Raw genomic sequence first — 12158 nt, forward strand, 5'->3', positions numbered from 1 at the left:
TTTCATGAAAAAGGACCATCGGATCATGATGCGAATCGGATCATGATGCGGCTTACCGTCTCCTCCTTTAGTGCCGTTCCTGTGGAACAGAGATCCGTCCATGTCAGTGTGTCCTGCTTTCGCTGTCGCCGACGACACACTGGGCTTCTGACCAGAGTCACCCCTACATCAGAGAGCAGGCCAAACTGAGGTTAGTTACACGTCTAGATGTAATCACATTGGATCCTTTGAACTTACTGTAGAGCAGCAGAAGAACTGATGACGAACTTCATTTTCTTATTTTTTTTCTTTTTTACTTTTCACCCCTTTTTCGTGATATCCGATTGGTAGTTACAGTCTTGTCCCATCGCTGCAACTCCCGTACGGACTCCGGAGAGGCGAAGGTCGAGAGCCATGCGTCCTCCGAAACACGACCATGCCAAGCCACACTGCTCGCTTAACCCGAAAGCCAGCCGCACCAATGTGTTGGAGGAAACACCGTACAACTGGCAACCGAAGTCCGGCCCACCACAAGGAGTCGCTAGAGCGCGATGGGACAAGGAAATCCCGGCCGGCCAAACCCTCCTCTAACTAGGACGACTCTGGGCCAATAGTGCACCGCCTCATGGGTCTCCCGGCTGCGGCCGGCTGCGACACAGCCTGGGATCAAACCCAGGTCTATAGTGACGCCTCTAGCATTGCGATGCCCGCTGCGCCACTCGGGAGGCCATGATGACGAACTTCACCTGGGCAGTGGATGAAGTGGATTTCTTCTCCCATTTTGTCTCTTTTCCCTGAACATAATGTAAGAGTAATACCTTTTCCAAACTCTTATAGATTGAGACATTAGCCAGAGGGTCTATAGCAATACTGTATTGAAGCTAACCTGTCTGATGCTTTCTGATCTAAGAGTTAGCTAGGCTCCAGCCCCAACAAGCCTAACTGCCGGAGGCCAGCTGTGTGTGTGTGGAATATTCTACCAGGTACTGTATATACCTCCCTCCTCCAGCCAGACACTCCCCACCCACTGGGTCTAGCCCTAGTTGACCTGTGTAAGTGTGTGTGTGTGTGCTTGTCGTTTACACACTGCTGTGTTAAGCTGAGCCATGCTTTGCCTGCATGCGTGTGAAATAATATTCAGAAAGGTAGAAAAACTGTCCCGAAATAACAGAGAGATAGAGAGAGAGGGCTCAGAGATGCTGTGGAGGCTGTAACTGTGGTTAGTGTGGCGAGAGAGAGAGAGAGAGATGGCTCAGAGATCAAAAGAGTAACAGAGAAAAAAAGAGAGATCCAGACTGAGACAGGACAGACAGTTATGCCATAGCCATGCGGCAGCCACCATGTTACCTGACTGTGTAAGCGAGGTAGCTGCTGTGGCTTTTGGCTGACCTGACGGCACTCTCCAGAGAAACAGTGGACTCCCCAATGGCTGACCTGTACAGAGGACCGTCCTCAGTGTACGTGTTGTTACAGTTCAGAGACCGCTGGAGGGAGGGACGAGGGGGGATTGGTTGGAGGGAGGGAGGGAGGGAGGAGGAGGAGAGGGGTGGAGAAAGAAACCAGTCAGTACTAGACAGTAAAGACATCTGTTCATCTACTTATGTGTGTGTGTTTATCCGTGTGGATACTTACAGTCAGTAGAGATGCTCTGGTCGTGCTGGACTCATCAGGTGAACCCTTCTTCCCAGTAAAGACATTCTTCAGATTCTTCCTCACTTCTTTATTAAAGATCACATGGAAGAAGAAGATGAAGATGCCCTGTAAGGAGACAGAGAGAGAGGGTCAGTGAAAGCCTTTTTTAAAAATCCATTCTCTTCACTGATATCAGGCCAGGGCCTGCATTCGTAAATTGTCTCAGGGTACGAGTGCTGATCTAGGACCAGGTCCCCCCCGGCAATGTAATCTTATTCATTACGATCTAAAAGGCAAAACTGATCGAAGATAAGTATGCCTACTCTGACACGCTTTATGAATGTAGGCCCTGGCCTAATGAAGAGAATGGATTTTGTAACGGCTGGTGTACAGTAAGGCTGAGAGTTTTAACCTCTAGAGTCGTGAATGACTGTACAGCCTGACCCGTGACCTTTAACCCTGAGCCCTGTCTCTGACCCCTCACCTGCAGACAACTGAAGATGGCGAACAGGTAGTGGAAGGTCATGACATCACTGTTGACTGCCATGAGGCCCAACAGCCAGGTGGCGCTGATGAGCAATAGGAGGAGGAAGGCTATCCTCAGAGCAGGGCTATGTAGGGGGAGGGAGGTAGAGGGAGAAACTCAGATTATACACACACACACACAGTCATCCCCATGTATGCACACACACACGACATAACACACACATGCACACACTCATACATACACGCATTGATGCACACCCACACAGTCGCGCATCCACAGACACACACACGTAAGTCCTACTAATAGATGGTTAATGTAACATAGGCGTAGCTCAACAATGGAATGTAGAGAATGGCCTTTGATGTTCTTAATCTCAAGGGCGTGTGCGTATGTGTGTGTGTGTGTGTGTGTGTGTGTGTGTGTGTGTGTGTGTGTGTGTGTGTGTGTGTGTGTGTGTGTGTGTGTAAAAATAATTACATGGCTCCAGACTTCTCGAAGGACCTCTGCCTGCGTCCACAGGATGCCTTAGCTGCCAGTACAAAGATGACAATGTTGACCTGAGAGAGAGGAGAGAGATGGAGACAAGCATTAGTACCATGGCAGACAACAGGGTAATCCACTTACTGTAAACAACAGATACACTCAAGACGTACACTGCAAATCACTGGGAGAGAGAGGGCTCAGGCATGGCATTCACTAAGGAATTAGAGAGAGAGAGAGAGAGAGAGAGAGAGAGCAAAGGAAGGACAAAAAGAAACGGAAAGGGCAAGGAGAGAAGAACGAGCAGAGAAAGAAAGAAAGAAAAACGTAACATTGAAAAGAACCGTGTACAGTAAGTCAAAATCTATCACTATTACAGGTTAAAAAAAGGCACCATTTATCTCAGGCACTCACCAGGACGACTACAGAGATGGGTCCTGCGAAGCTCCAGATGAGGGTGTCGTGGACAGAGAGCCAGCAGAAGTCTGGGTTCCCATAGCCCTGAGGGTCAAGACCCACTGCCAGACCTGAGGAGGGGAGAACCAGAGAAACATATCAAGACTGTGTTAGCTACAGGCCTACTGTAAAGTATGAGCATCACCTGTACTGGGCCAATAATACATTTGCACTGTGCAGGGATTGTTTCTTCATTCAAATGCAGAGAAAAATAAATCAGAGGCACCTATTAGAAACCCCCTCAAAATATACTATGTAAGTAGATGCATCGGGCTATTATTGATGGGAGAAGAGAATAGCAGAGAAAGTCTAGCACGCCTGTGCATGGTTCGTCCACAAATGATGTTGCAGGTCAAGCAAACCATGTGGGAACAGTGTATATTCCTTCATTCAAATCCATAGATACACACAGAGGCTTCATAAAACACCTCACTCTAGTGCACAACGGTGTAAGCAGATCTACTGGTATTATCCACGGGAGAAGAGAGGAGCTGGGCTGGGTTAGGGTTTTATTCTCTCCCCAGGCTTTGTGCGTGTGCCAGGGTGGAAGGTGATATACCATTATGGGCCGACTGGCATCAGCAGACACAGGTCTAATCAACTAGAGGAAGTCAACAGGACAGGAGGAGACATATAGCACTGGAGACTACTACTGGACAGGGACTTCAGGATGTCTCTCCCTCTCTCTCTTTCCACCGCTTCCTCTTTTTTCCGCTCGCTTCCTCTCTCTCTCTCTCTCTCTCTGCTCTCTCCCTCATATTATCTGGCTTTTCCTACTGCTCTCTCTTTCTCCCTCTCTCTCCTCCAGGTTTCCCACAGGGATCAAAGAGTCGTAGTACGCCAGAATACAGAGAAGATGGCTTCTGACTCATAGATGTGACTAGGTTTGTTTACCTGGGATTGGGGTGACTGAGTTTAAGTGTGTGTGTGTGCGTGCATGCCCATCCGTCTGTCTGCATGTGCATCTGTGTGCGCATACGTCATGCGCGTGTCCTCACCTGTGATGACTGCAGGTATGCCCCAGCCCATGGCGTAGTAGAACCTCATGTGACCGTGGTTGATGTTCCTGACCTCCGTCAGCATGCGATAGATGTGGAGGCCCTCCACAAACATCCAGGCAAACGTACACATGTAGAAGTAGTGGAGCAGGATGGCGATCACCGTACACACAAACTGCAGACAGAGAGTCACGGAGGGACAAGGTCAGAGATCACGAGGGACATCCATTTCAGTCACATTGAGAACCACTAATCCAAGTTCCAAGTTCCGTTCTTCAGCACTGGCCACACTACACTGAGGGTTCAAAAACATTAAGAACACCTTCTTAATAGAGTTGTGTCTTGCCCATTCACTCTCTGAACGGCACACATACACAATCCATGTCTCAATTGTCTCAAGGCTTAAAAGTCCTTCTTTAACCTGTTTCCCCCTCTTCATCTACACTGATTGAAGGGGATTTAACACGTGACATCAGTAAGGGATCATATGTTTCACCTGGATTCACCTGGTCAGTCTATGTCATGGAAAGAGCAGGTGTTCATAATGTTTTGTATACTCTGTATCGCCCTGAGTGGGTCTCTCTCTCTCTCCCTCCCTCCATCTCACTCTACTTTTCTTTATCTCCCTCCATCCCTTGTTCCAGGAAGAATGCAGTGTTCTTGGGAATCCCCCAGCAGGTAAGGGAGGGAGAGGACTAGAGCTAGATCACGGAGCTGAGGGTCATCAATCTAACAGAAGATGGCTCAGGGCTGTGACTGATGACAGCATTCCACAGCACTGACACACAAACACAAACACACACGGCTAGGCTTCTAACTTCAGAAAAACAGAGGGTGAGTAAATGTCAATCGTTACTACTGTTGTAACAGTACAGCCAGAAGAGGAATGGCCAGCCCTCGGAGCCTGGTTCCTCTCTAGGTTTCTTTGTAGGTTCCTGGCCTTCTAGGGAGTTTTGCCTAGCCACTGTGCTTTTGCCTCTGCATTGCTTGCTCTTTGAGGTTTTAGGCTGGGTTTCTGTAAAGCTTCTGATATAAAATAAGTTGATTTGATTTGAACAGTAACAGAGTCTATGGAGACAGACAGAGCTGTATGTCTGTCTGTGACAGGGTCTACTGCCCTGAGGCTCAAACAGTTAGGCACCAGTAACAGCATGTCTCTATTATCACAGGCCCGGAGGGACATCAGCTCTATTAGTGTGCCTGTGTGTGTGTGCACATTTCAGAGTAAATTGCATCAATGTACCAAAAAAAAAAAATGTATGTCAAAATACACTATTAGATTACTTGCTTATAGGCAAACCTTTATACTGCACTTACAAGTTAAAGGAATCACATGCTATGCGAATACACAGTATCGGCATCTCAGAGTGCCTTAAATAGGGAATCTATTTTTAGACAACAGAGAAATGGTTAGTCCCATCCAGTACAGTAAATTCCTTAGCTGTAACACTATTAGTGAAGCATCAGATGTATAATCCCCCCCAAAAATTGAGCAGACAAAGACAAACTCTCAGGTAGGACCGATCCCTCTAAGCTCCTGTCAGCACCAGTACCTGAATGGCTACAGGCAAACAAATAGCAGCTACTTACCAGAAACTGCTAACTGGAGTGAACCTGAAACAGAAATCCCTGCTTTATCCCTTATCCTACCTGAAAATCCACCACACTACAGGAATGGGACAAATACTGTATATGTTGGGGAGGAGTGTGTATGTGGGGGGACTGGGGAGGTGTGTTTGTGTGTGCATATAATGAACGTGGGTTGTTAGTGTGTTTTAAACATTGCAATATGATTTTGGACAAAACGAGAAACCTGTGCAGGCAGACAAACACTAAGACTTCTCTTAGTGATGTTGCAGAGCTTGACTCTTTTCTCAGCTCAACAACAACGATGAATTCCCATAACGCCAGGGAGAAAATGGCTGCAGGGCTGTATTCCTGGGGTTATCCCAGGTGATCCCTTCAATTTGTAAACAAAATGTGGGGACTCCATAATCCACATCATTTACAGAAGTGGTAATTAAAGAATTAAATGTAACTGTGAATACAATGGAAAGCACACCTGTGCTGTAAGCAGAGAGAACAGAGGCACTTAAGCTTAAGAATCAGGAGTGCTACCAAACACCCAAGATCTTTTTAATTCATATCTACATAGTCACAAATACTAAACACTCCAAACTATCCCTGCTAAAGCATGGTCAATGTCATTGTCAGGAGTTTAGAGATCAGGGTTCCTTAGTTTTCAGTCCCTGGGGTTTCAGTCTGGTTGATGGGTCAGAGGTTAGAGGTCAGGGTCATGGTTAGAGGTCACAATTAGGCTTCCTTAGTTCCGTTTATCTCACCAGGTTGTCAGCCTGGTCGATTCATCAGGGTTAGGGTCATAGAAGTCAGAGTAAGAGGTCAGGGGTCATAGGTTAAATGTTTCTCACCGGGTTGTCAGTCTGGTTGATGCCGATGAGGAAGACGAGCTCGGAGAAGAAGAGTGCCGCCACCAGGTTCCTGTGGATGCTGTGGAGGTTAGAGCGTAGCTTCCTGAGTAGAGCCAGCAGGATGAAGGTGAGGAGCAGGGCTACCAGGGAGGCTGACACCGTGGTGTAGGTCACAATTTTTAGGGGTAACACGTCACCATGCTGGGGAGAGGGGAGGGGAAGAGAAAGGAGAGACGTGTTATATACCTTGCTCAAATAAAGATCATAATCAAACTCGAGAGGACATTAACTACCTCCCCCCCCTCCTGCCTATAGCAATATAATGACAACTATATTTAGAGTTATGTACAGTGTATCTCTATGAGCCTACCTCTCTCTTGGAGATGTCCATGAGCACAGCGAAGCTGCTCATGTGGTCACACTGACAGCTGATGTGTGTGTTGTTCCTGTTCAGCAGCTCACATCCCTTAGACGACCAGCCTCCCGTACCACCAATCCTACACACACACACGCACACCCACACACACACACACGCACACACACACACACACACACACGAAAGAGAATAAATACCATGGAAAAAGTATGTGTGTGTGCGCGCGTGTGCGTATGTAGTACTCACGCGATGGAGTGATTCCAGAACACACACACAGGTTTGGTCCTCTCCTCTGTCTCCAGTAGTGTGTACTCCAGTGTGATGGGGGGGTCAAGGGGAGAGGGGAGGGGTGAACCCTCGCTGTACACCAACGTGCTCACTATGGGGGTGTTGATCACTGGACGGTTGGGCAGCCTGCTCACACACAACACATATACATATGAGCAAGCATGATAACTTTTGAAGTACTGTTTACGCACGTATGACCGCAAACACTCCTTTTAGGGAGTTCCCAAAATATACATTCTCAGCTGTTTGTGGCCACTTGGCGACTGGCCAAATAGTGCTTTCTGAGCCCTTCTAGTACCAGTGTAGCAGCTATCATATACACACACAGCGCTAAATATTATGACATACCAACCAAACTGTTCCACATTTAACTCCGCCTTACACGTGTATGTTTCATTTGTAATGATATGTTTTAGTCATGTATAGAGTTTTGAGTGGTCTAAATGTATACAGTGAAAGATATGTGAGACAAACACCCACAGTATGCCAGGGCAATAATCGCACCTAAAGTAAACAATGGTTTGTGCCAACGCAAATACAGTTGCCATATCTGTTGCCACGCTTGAGTAATTTATGACATACGTTATGTCTTTATTATGATGGCTAGATTAGCTACATAGAAATTGATAAAGGCAGTGTCTGGTTATGTCAGATTTTATGAAAGATTGAAGTAAAGTGAGGTAAAATGTAGTAAAGTGCTGGTTACCTGAGGCTCCTACGGTCCGGGTCGTATCTCTCAGGGAGGAGCTGACCCAACGACCTGAACACTATCACCACGGCAACAGGCAGGGGGGCGGCGGGCTCGACATGGCGGCGTCTCTTATTGGATAGGGTGTGATCCTCTTCGGGGGCGTCGGTCTGAGAGGGCTCGACGCTGGGGCTGGGCTCGACTACTAGAGAGTGAGAGTAAGAGAGAGAGTTGGAACACCTATTAAAGTCCTTGCTACATAGTAGATTGGGACCCACTGATGCATTAAAACAAAGATAAATGATATAAAGAATAATAGTAAAAAGCTTTGGAGCACCTTAAATTACATTTTGGGCAAAAAGGCGAACTCGGCTCCACCATTCACTGAATCAGCTGGCTCATTCATCACAAAACCCACTAATATTGCCACTTTAATGTTTTTTTCATTGGTATGATTAGCAAACGTAGGCATGACATGCCAACAAGTATTTCTGAACCTACACATCCATGTATAACTGACCGAATTACGAAAGACAAGCACTGTCATTTTGAATTCTGTAAAGTGAGTGTAGAAGAGGCTCAAAGTAGAGGAGAGATTGACTTCATCACTACTTGTATTTGTGAGAAGTATTGACATGTTGAATGGACCAAGCTGTCTGTTTAAACTACTAGCACACAGCTCAGACACCCATGCATACTAGAGGTCGACCGATTATGATTTGTCATCGCCGATACTGATTATTGGAGGACCAAAAAAGGCCGATACCGATTAATCAGCCAATTTTTATATATATATATATATATTTCTAATAATGACAATTACAACAATACTGAATGAACAATGAACACTTTTGTTTTAACTTAATATAATACATCAATAAAATCGATTTAGTCTTAAATAAATAATGAAACATGTTCAATTTGGTTTAAATAATGCAAAATCAAAGTGTTGGAGAAGAAAGAAAAAGTGCAAATTGTGCCATGTAAAAAAGCAAACGTTTAAGTTCCTTGCTCAGAACATGAGAACATATGAAAGCTGGTGGTTCCTTTTAACATGAGTCTTCAATATTCCCAGGTAAGAAGTGTTAGGTTGTAGTTATTATAGGACTATTTCTCTCTATACCATTTGTATTTCATATACCTTTGACTACTGGGTGTTCTAATAGGTACTTTAGTATTGCCAGCCTAATCTCGGGAGTTGATAGGCTTGAAGTCATAAACAGCGCAATGCTTGAAGCATTGCGAAGAGCTGCTGGCAAACGCAGGAAAGTGCTGTTTGAATGAATGCTTACGAGCCTGTTGCTGCCTACCACCGCTCAGTCAGACTGCTCTTTCAAATCATAGACTTAATTATAATATAATAACACACAGAAATACGAGCCTTAGGTCATTAATATGGTCAAATCCAGAAACAAAACATTTATTCTTTCAGTGAAATATGGAACCGTTCTGTATTTTATCTAATGGGTGGCATCCATAAGTCTAAAAACATTGCACAACCTTCAATGTTATGTCATAATTATGTAAAATTCTGGCAAATTAGTTCGCAACGAGCCAGGCGGCCCAAACTGTTGCATATACCCTGACTCTGTTGCACAGAATGCAAGAGAAGTGACACAATTTTCCTAGTTAAAAGAAATTCATGTTAGCAGGCAATATTAACTAAATATGAAGGTTTAAAAATATATACTTGTGTATTGATTTTAAGAAAGGCGTTGATGTTTATGGTTAGGTACACATTGGTGCAATGACAGTGCTTTCTTCGCGAATGCGCTTGTTAAATCACCCGTTTGGCGAAGTAGGCTGTGATTCAATGATAAATTAACGGGCACCGCATCGATTATATGCAACGCAGGACAAGCTAGATAAACTAGGAATATCATCAACCATGCGTAGTTAACTAGTGATTAGTGATTACATTAAGATTGATTGTTTTTTATAAGATAAGTTTAATGCTAGCTAGCACCTTACCTTGGCTCCTTGCTGCAGTCGCATAACAGGTAGTCAGCCTGCCACGCAGTCTCCTCGTGGAGTGCAATGTAATCGGCCATAATCGGTGTCCAACAATGACGATTACCGATTGTTATGTAAACTTGAAATCACCACTAATTAATCAGCCATTCCGATTAATCGGTCGACCTCTAATGCATACCCCACAAGACATGCCACCAGAGGTCTCTTCACAATCCCCAGAAGAGACTATGGGAGGCACAGTACTACATAGAGCCATGACTACATGAAACTCTATTCCACATCAAGTAACTCAAGCAAGCAGTAAAAATACAGATAAAATAATGGAACACCGGGGATCGTGACGAGACACACACACACACACAGGCATACACACACATGATAACATACATACACGTACACATGGATTTTGTGTTGTAGATATGTGGCAGTAGAGTAGTGACCTGAGGGCACACACTTAATGTGTTGGGAAATCTGTTGTGAAATGTAATGTAATGTTTTTTTTTAATTGTATTTAACTGCCTTAATTTTGCTGGACCCCAGGAAGTGTAGTTGCTACCTTGGCAGCAGCTAATAGGGATCCATAATAAATATGAATATAAATCACGGCTGATTCAATTTGAGTCTTGGTAAGAGATTGGGTTTACATGACTGCGTAAGCTTGACTACAAGCACTGGATCTGTTTAATTGGTAGGTCACCCACAAATCCGAAAGGTTCTGAAAGATTACAGCCCAAATGAGTTTGTACAGTTTGCAGTATTCCAAGTCCAATGGTAGTGTGAGCAGACGACTGTACCTTTGTTGGGGACCTCCTGGGGCCTAGTGTTGAACTGTGGGAAATGGACAGAGGACGTGAGGTCTTTGGGGTAGTACTCCTGGATCTCATGGAAGCGAGGGAATGAGGCCTGCTCAGGGACGGACGTGTCCAGGTAATCAACAACAATGACTAAGGAGAGAGAAAGAACTACACATCAAGACCAGCTCATTATCATATAAAGGTGATATATCATAATTGCACTGAATGGAAGTAAAACTTGACTGCAGTTTACCCAGAGCCGAATTATCAATGGACGATTTGTTCAAATTCTGTGTTAGGGAGTTAGGAATCTGCTCCTAGACTCTCTGAAATCCTCTCTTCATTGGTCTGTAAATGTGTCTTCACTCACTCATATTGTCAGTGACGATGGTGAATGGTATGAGGTAGGTCTTCCTCATGTTCCGTGCCAGGTTGTTGGTGTAATCCTCAAAGTGGCGCAGCAGGTGGGCGGTTCCCCCCTCAGAGCGTTGGATCTGCTCCCAGTGGTCTCTGGTGCCAGAGTCTAGGATGGCACTGCCCGCTCTCACCAGGTTCTGAAGGGTTTAACAATACAGAGCAGGACGGTCTGACAGTAAGTCGCTTTGAATATGGGCACAGCTCAAACTCTGTCTCTCCTGTCTAATTCATTTCAAGTCCTGGAGTAGCAGACGTTACCTGCTCACGTAGGCCTATATAAGATAGGTGACCTAAAACATTCACAACCTAAAGAGAAATGCCATAATAAAATGTGGAGATATAAAATAGCTCAGATTTTTGTAGATTAGAGTTCATATTGCAGGTTGACGTTTATTGTCCTGAATCTTTCCCTGCAACGAGAACTGAGCAGTTTCCGCTAGATGGGCCAGCTGCAAAGTAAAAATTGTCTATATTGTTTAAAAAAAACAGCTTAATTTAAGTTTAGGCATTAAACTTATTACGGTCAGCAGTGTGGTTAATGTTATGTTTAAAATCAGATTATAGGACGTTGTGGCTGTGCCAGCTAGTGACCACTCTGCAGAGCTGCCTCCAGTACATGAGTCTTCCAACCTGCGTTCACATTGGCCAGGTCAGCTTCCCCTGTCAGTGGAACTGGGAGAGAGCCAGTGGAGGGCAGTATTCCTCCAGTCTTCCCAGTGTAACTGAACCCACCCAGTAGGCTACTCCTGAATAATGCACTGGTAATGCACCTAATGACCTGCTGTCTGACACAACAGACAACTAGTGCATGGTCTCTGAGAGAAATACTGTGCATACAAAAACAAATCTTTATAAAAAATAAAAATATTGCAATTAGACAGTTTGCAGTCAGCATACTTGCAATGTTGTATTTCAAAAACAACAAACTCTGACCTCGTTGAACTCTGCGTCCCTCGTGGCGGTGAGATCGAAGCCTGTCTGCTGACTCTCGTACTGGAGGACCCTGGTCAGCAGCTGAAACGCTGTCTTCACATCGTTGCCGTAGTAACTGTTCGTGTGGTTGGTGGCGTTCTGGAGCAGGCGGACGATCGCTTTGGAGCGCTCGCCATCCATCCTGGACTCGTTACGATGCATCTCCTCATTCTGGAGGGACAGAGGGG

General features: G+C 45.2%; 1 protein-coding gene across 6 annotated transcripts in view; it reads right to left on the bottom strand.

Moving 5' to 3' along the window:
- The window catches only part of LOC106609112 (cadherin EGF LAG seven-pass G-type receptor 1), a 133064-nt gene that overhangs the window by 3065 nt on the left and 117841 nt on the right, over positions 1-12158 (bottom strand). For 3 of the 6 annotated variants that reach the window (XM_082977605.1, XM_082977601.1, XM_082977602.1), the window contains 14 exons: positions 11932-12141; positions 10952-11135; positions 10582-10731; positions 7832-8018; positions 7084-7251; positions 6832-6958; positions 6462-6662; positions 4033-4207; positions 2993-3105; positions 2576-2655; positions 2096-2222; positions 1612-1737; positions 1327-1463; positions 57-163 (listed from right to left, as the gene is read on the bottom strand). In XM_082977605.1, coding sequence (XP_082833731.1) covers positions 57-163; positions 1327-1463; positions 1612-1737; positions 2096-2222; positions 2576-2655; positions 2993-3105; positions 4033-4207; positions 6462-6662; positions 6832-6958; positions 7084-7251; positions 7832-8018; positions 10582-10731; positions 10952-11135; positions 11932-12141 — 2092 coding nt within the window. The remainder of the gene's footprint in view (positions 1-56; positions 164-1326; positions 1464-1611; positions 1738-2095; positions 2223-2575; positions 2656-2992; positions 3106-4032; positions 4208-6461; positions 6663-6831; positions 6959-7083; positions 7252-7831; positions 8019-10581; positions 10732-10951; positions 11136-11931; positions 12142-12158) is intronic. The other 3 variants (XM_082977603.1, XM_082977606.1, XM_082977604.1) reach the window with 3 other exon arrangements.

The sequence above is a fragment of the Salmo salar genome, chromosome 07 (genome assembly GCF_965601325.2).
Source record: "Salmo salar chromosome 07, fSalSal1, whole genome shotgun sequence".
In the NCBI taxonomy this organism is placed as follows: Eukaryota; Metazoa; Chordata; class Actinopteri; order Salmoniformes; family Salmonidae; genus Salmo; species Salmo salar.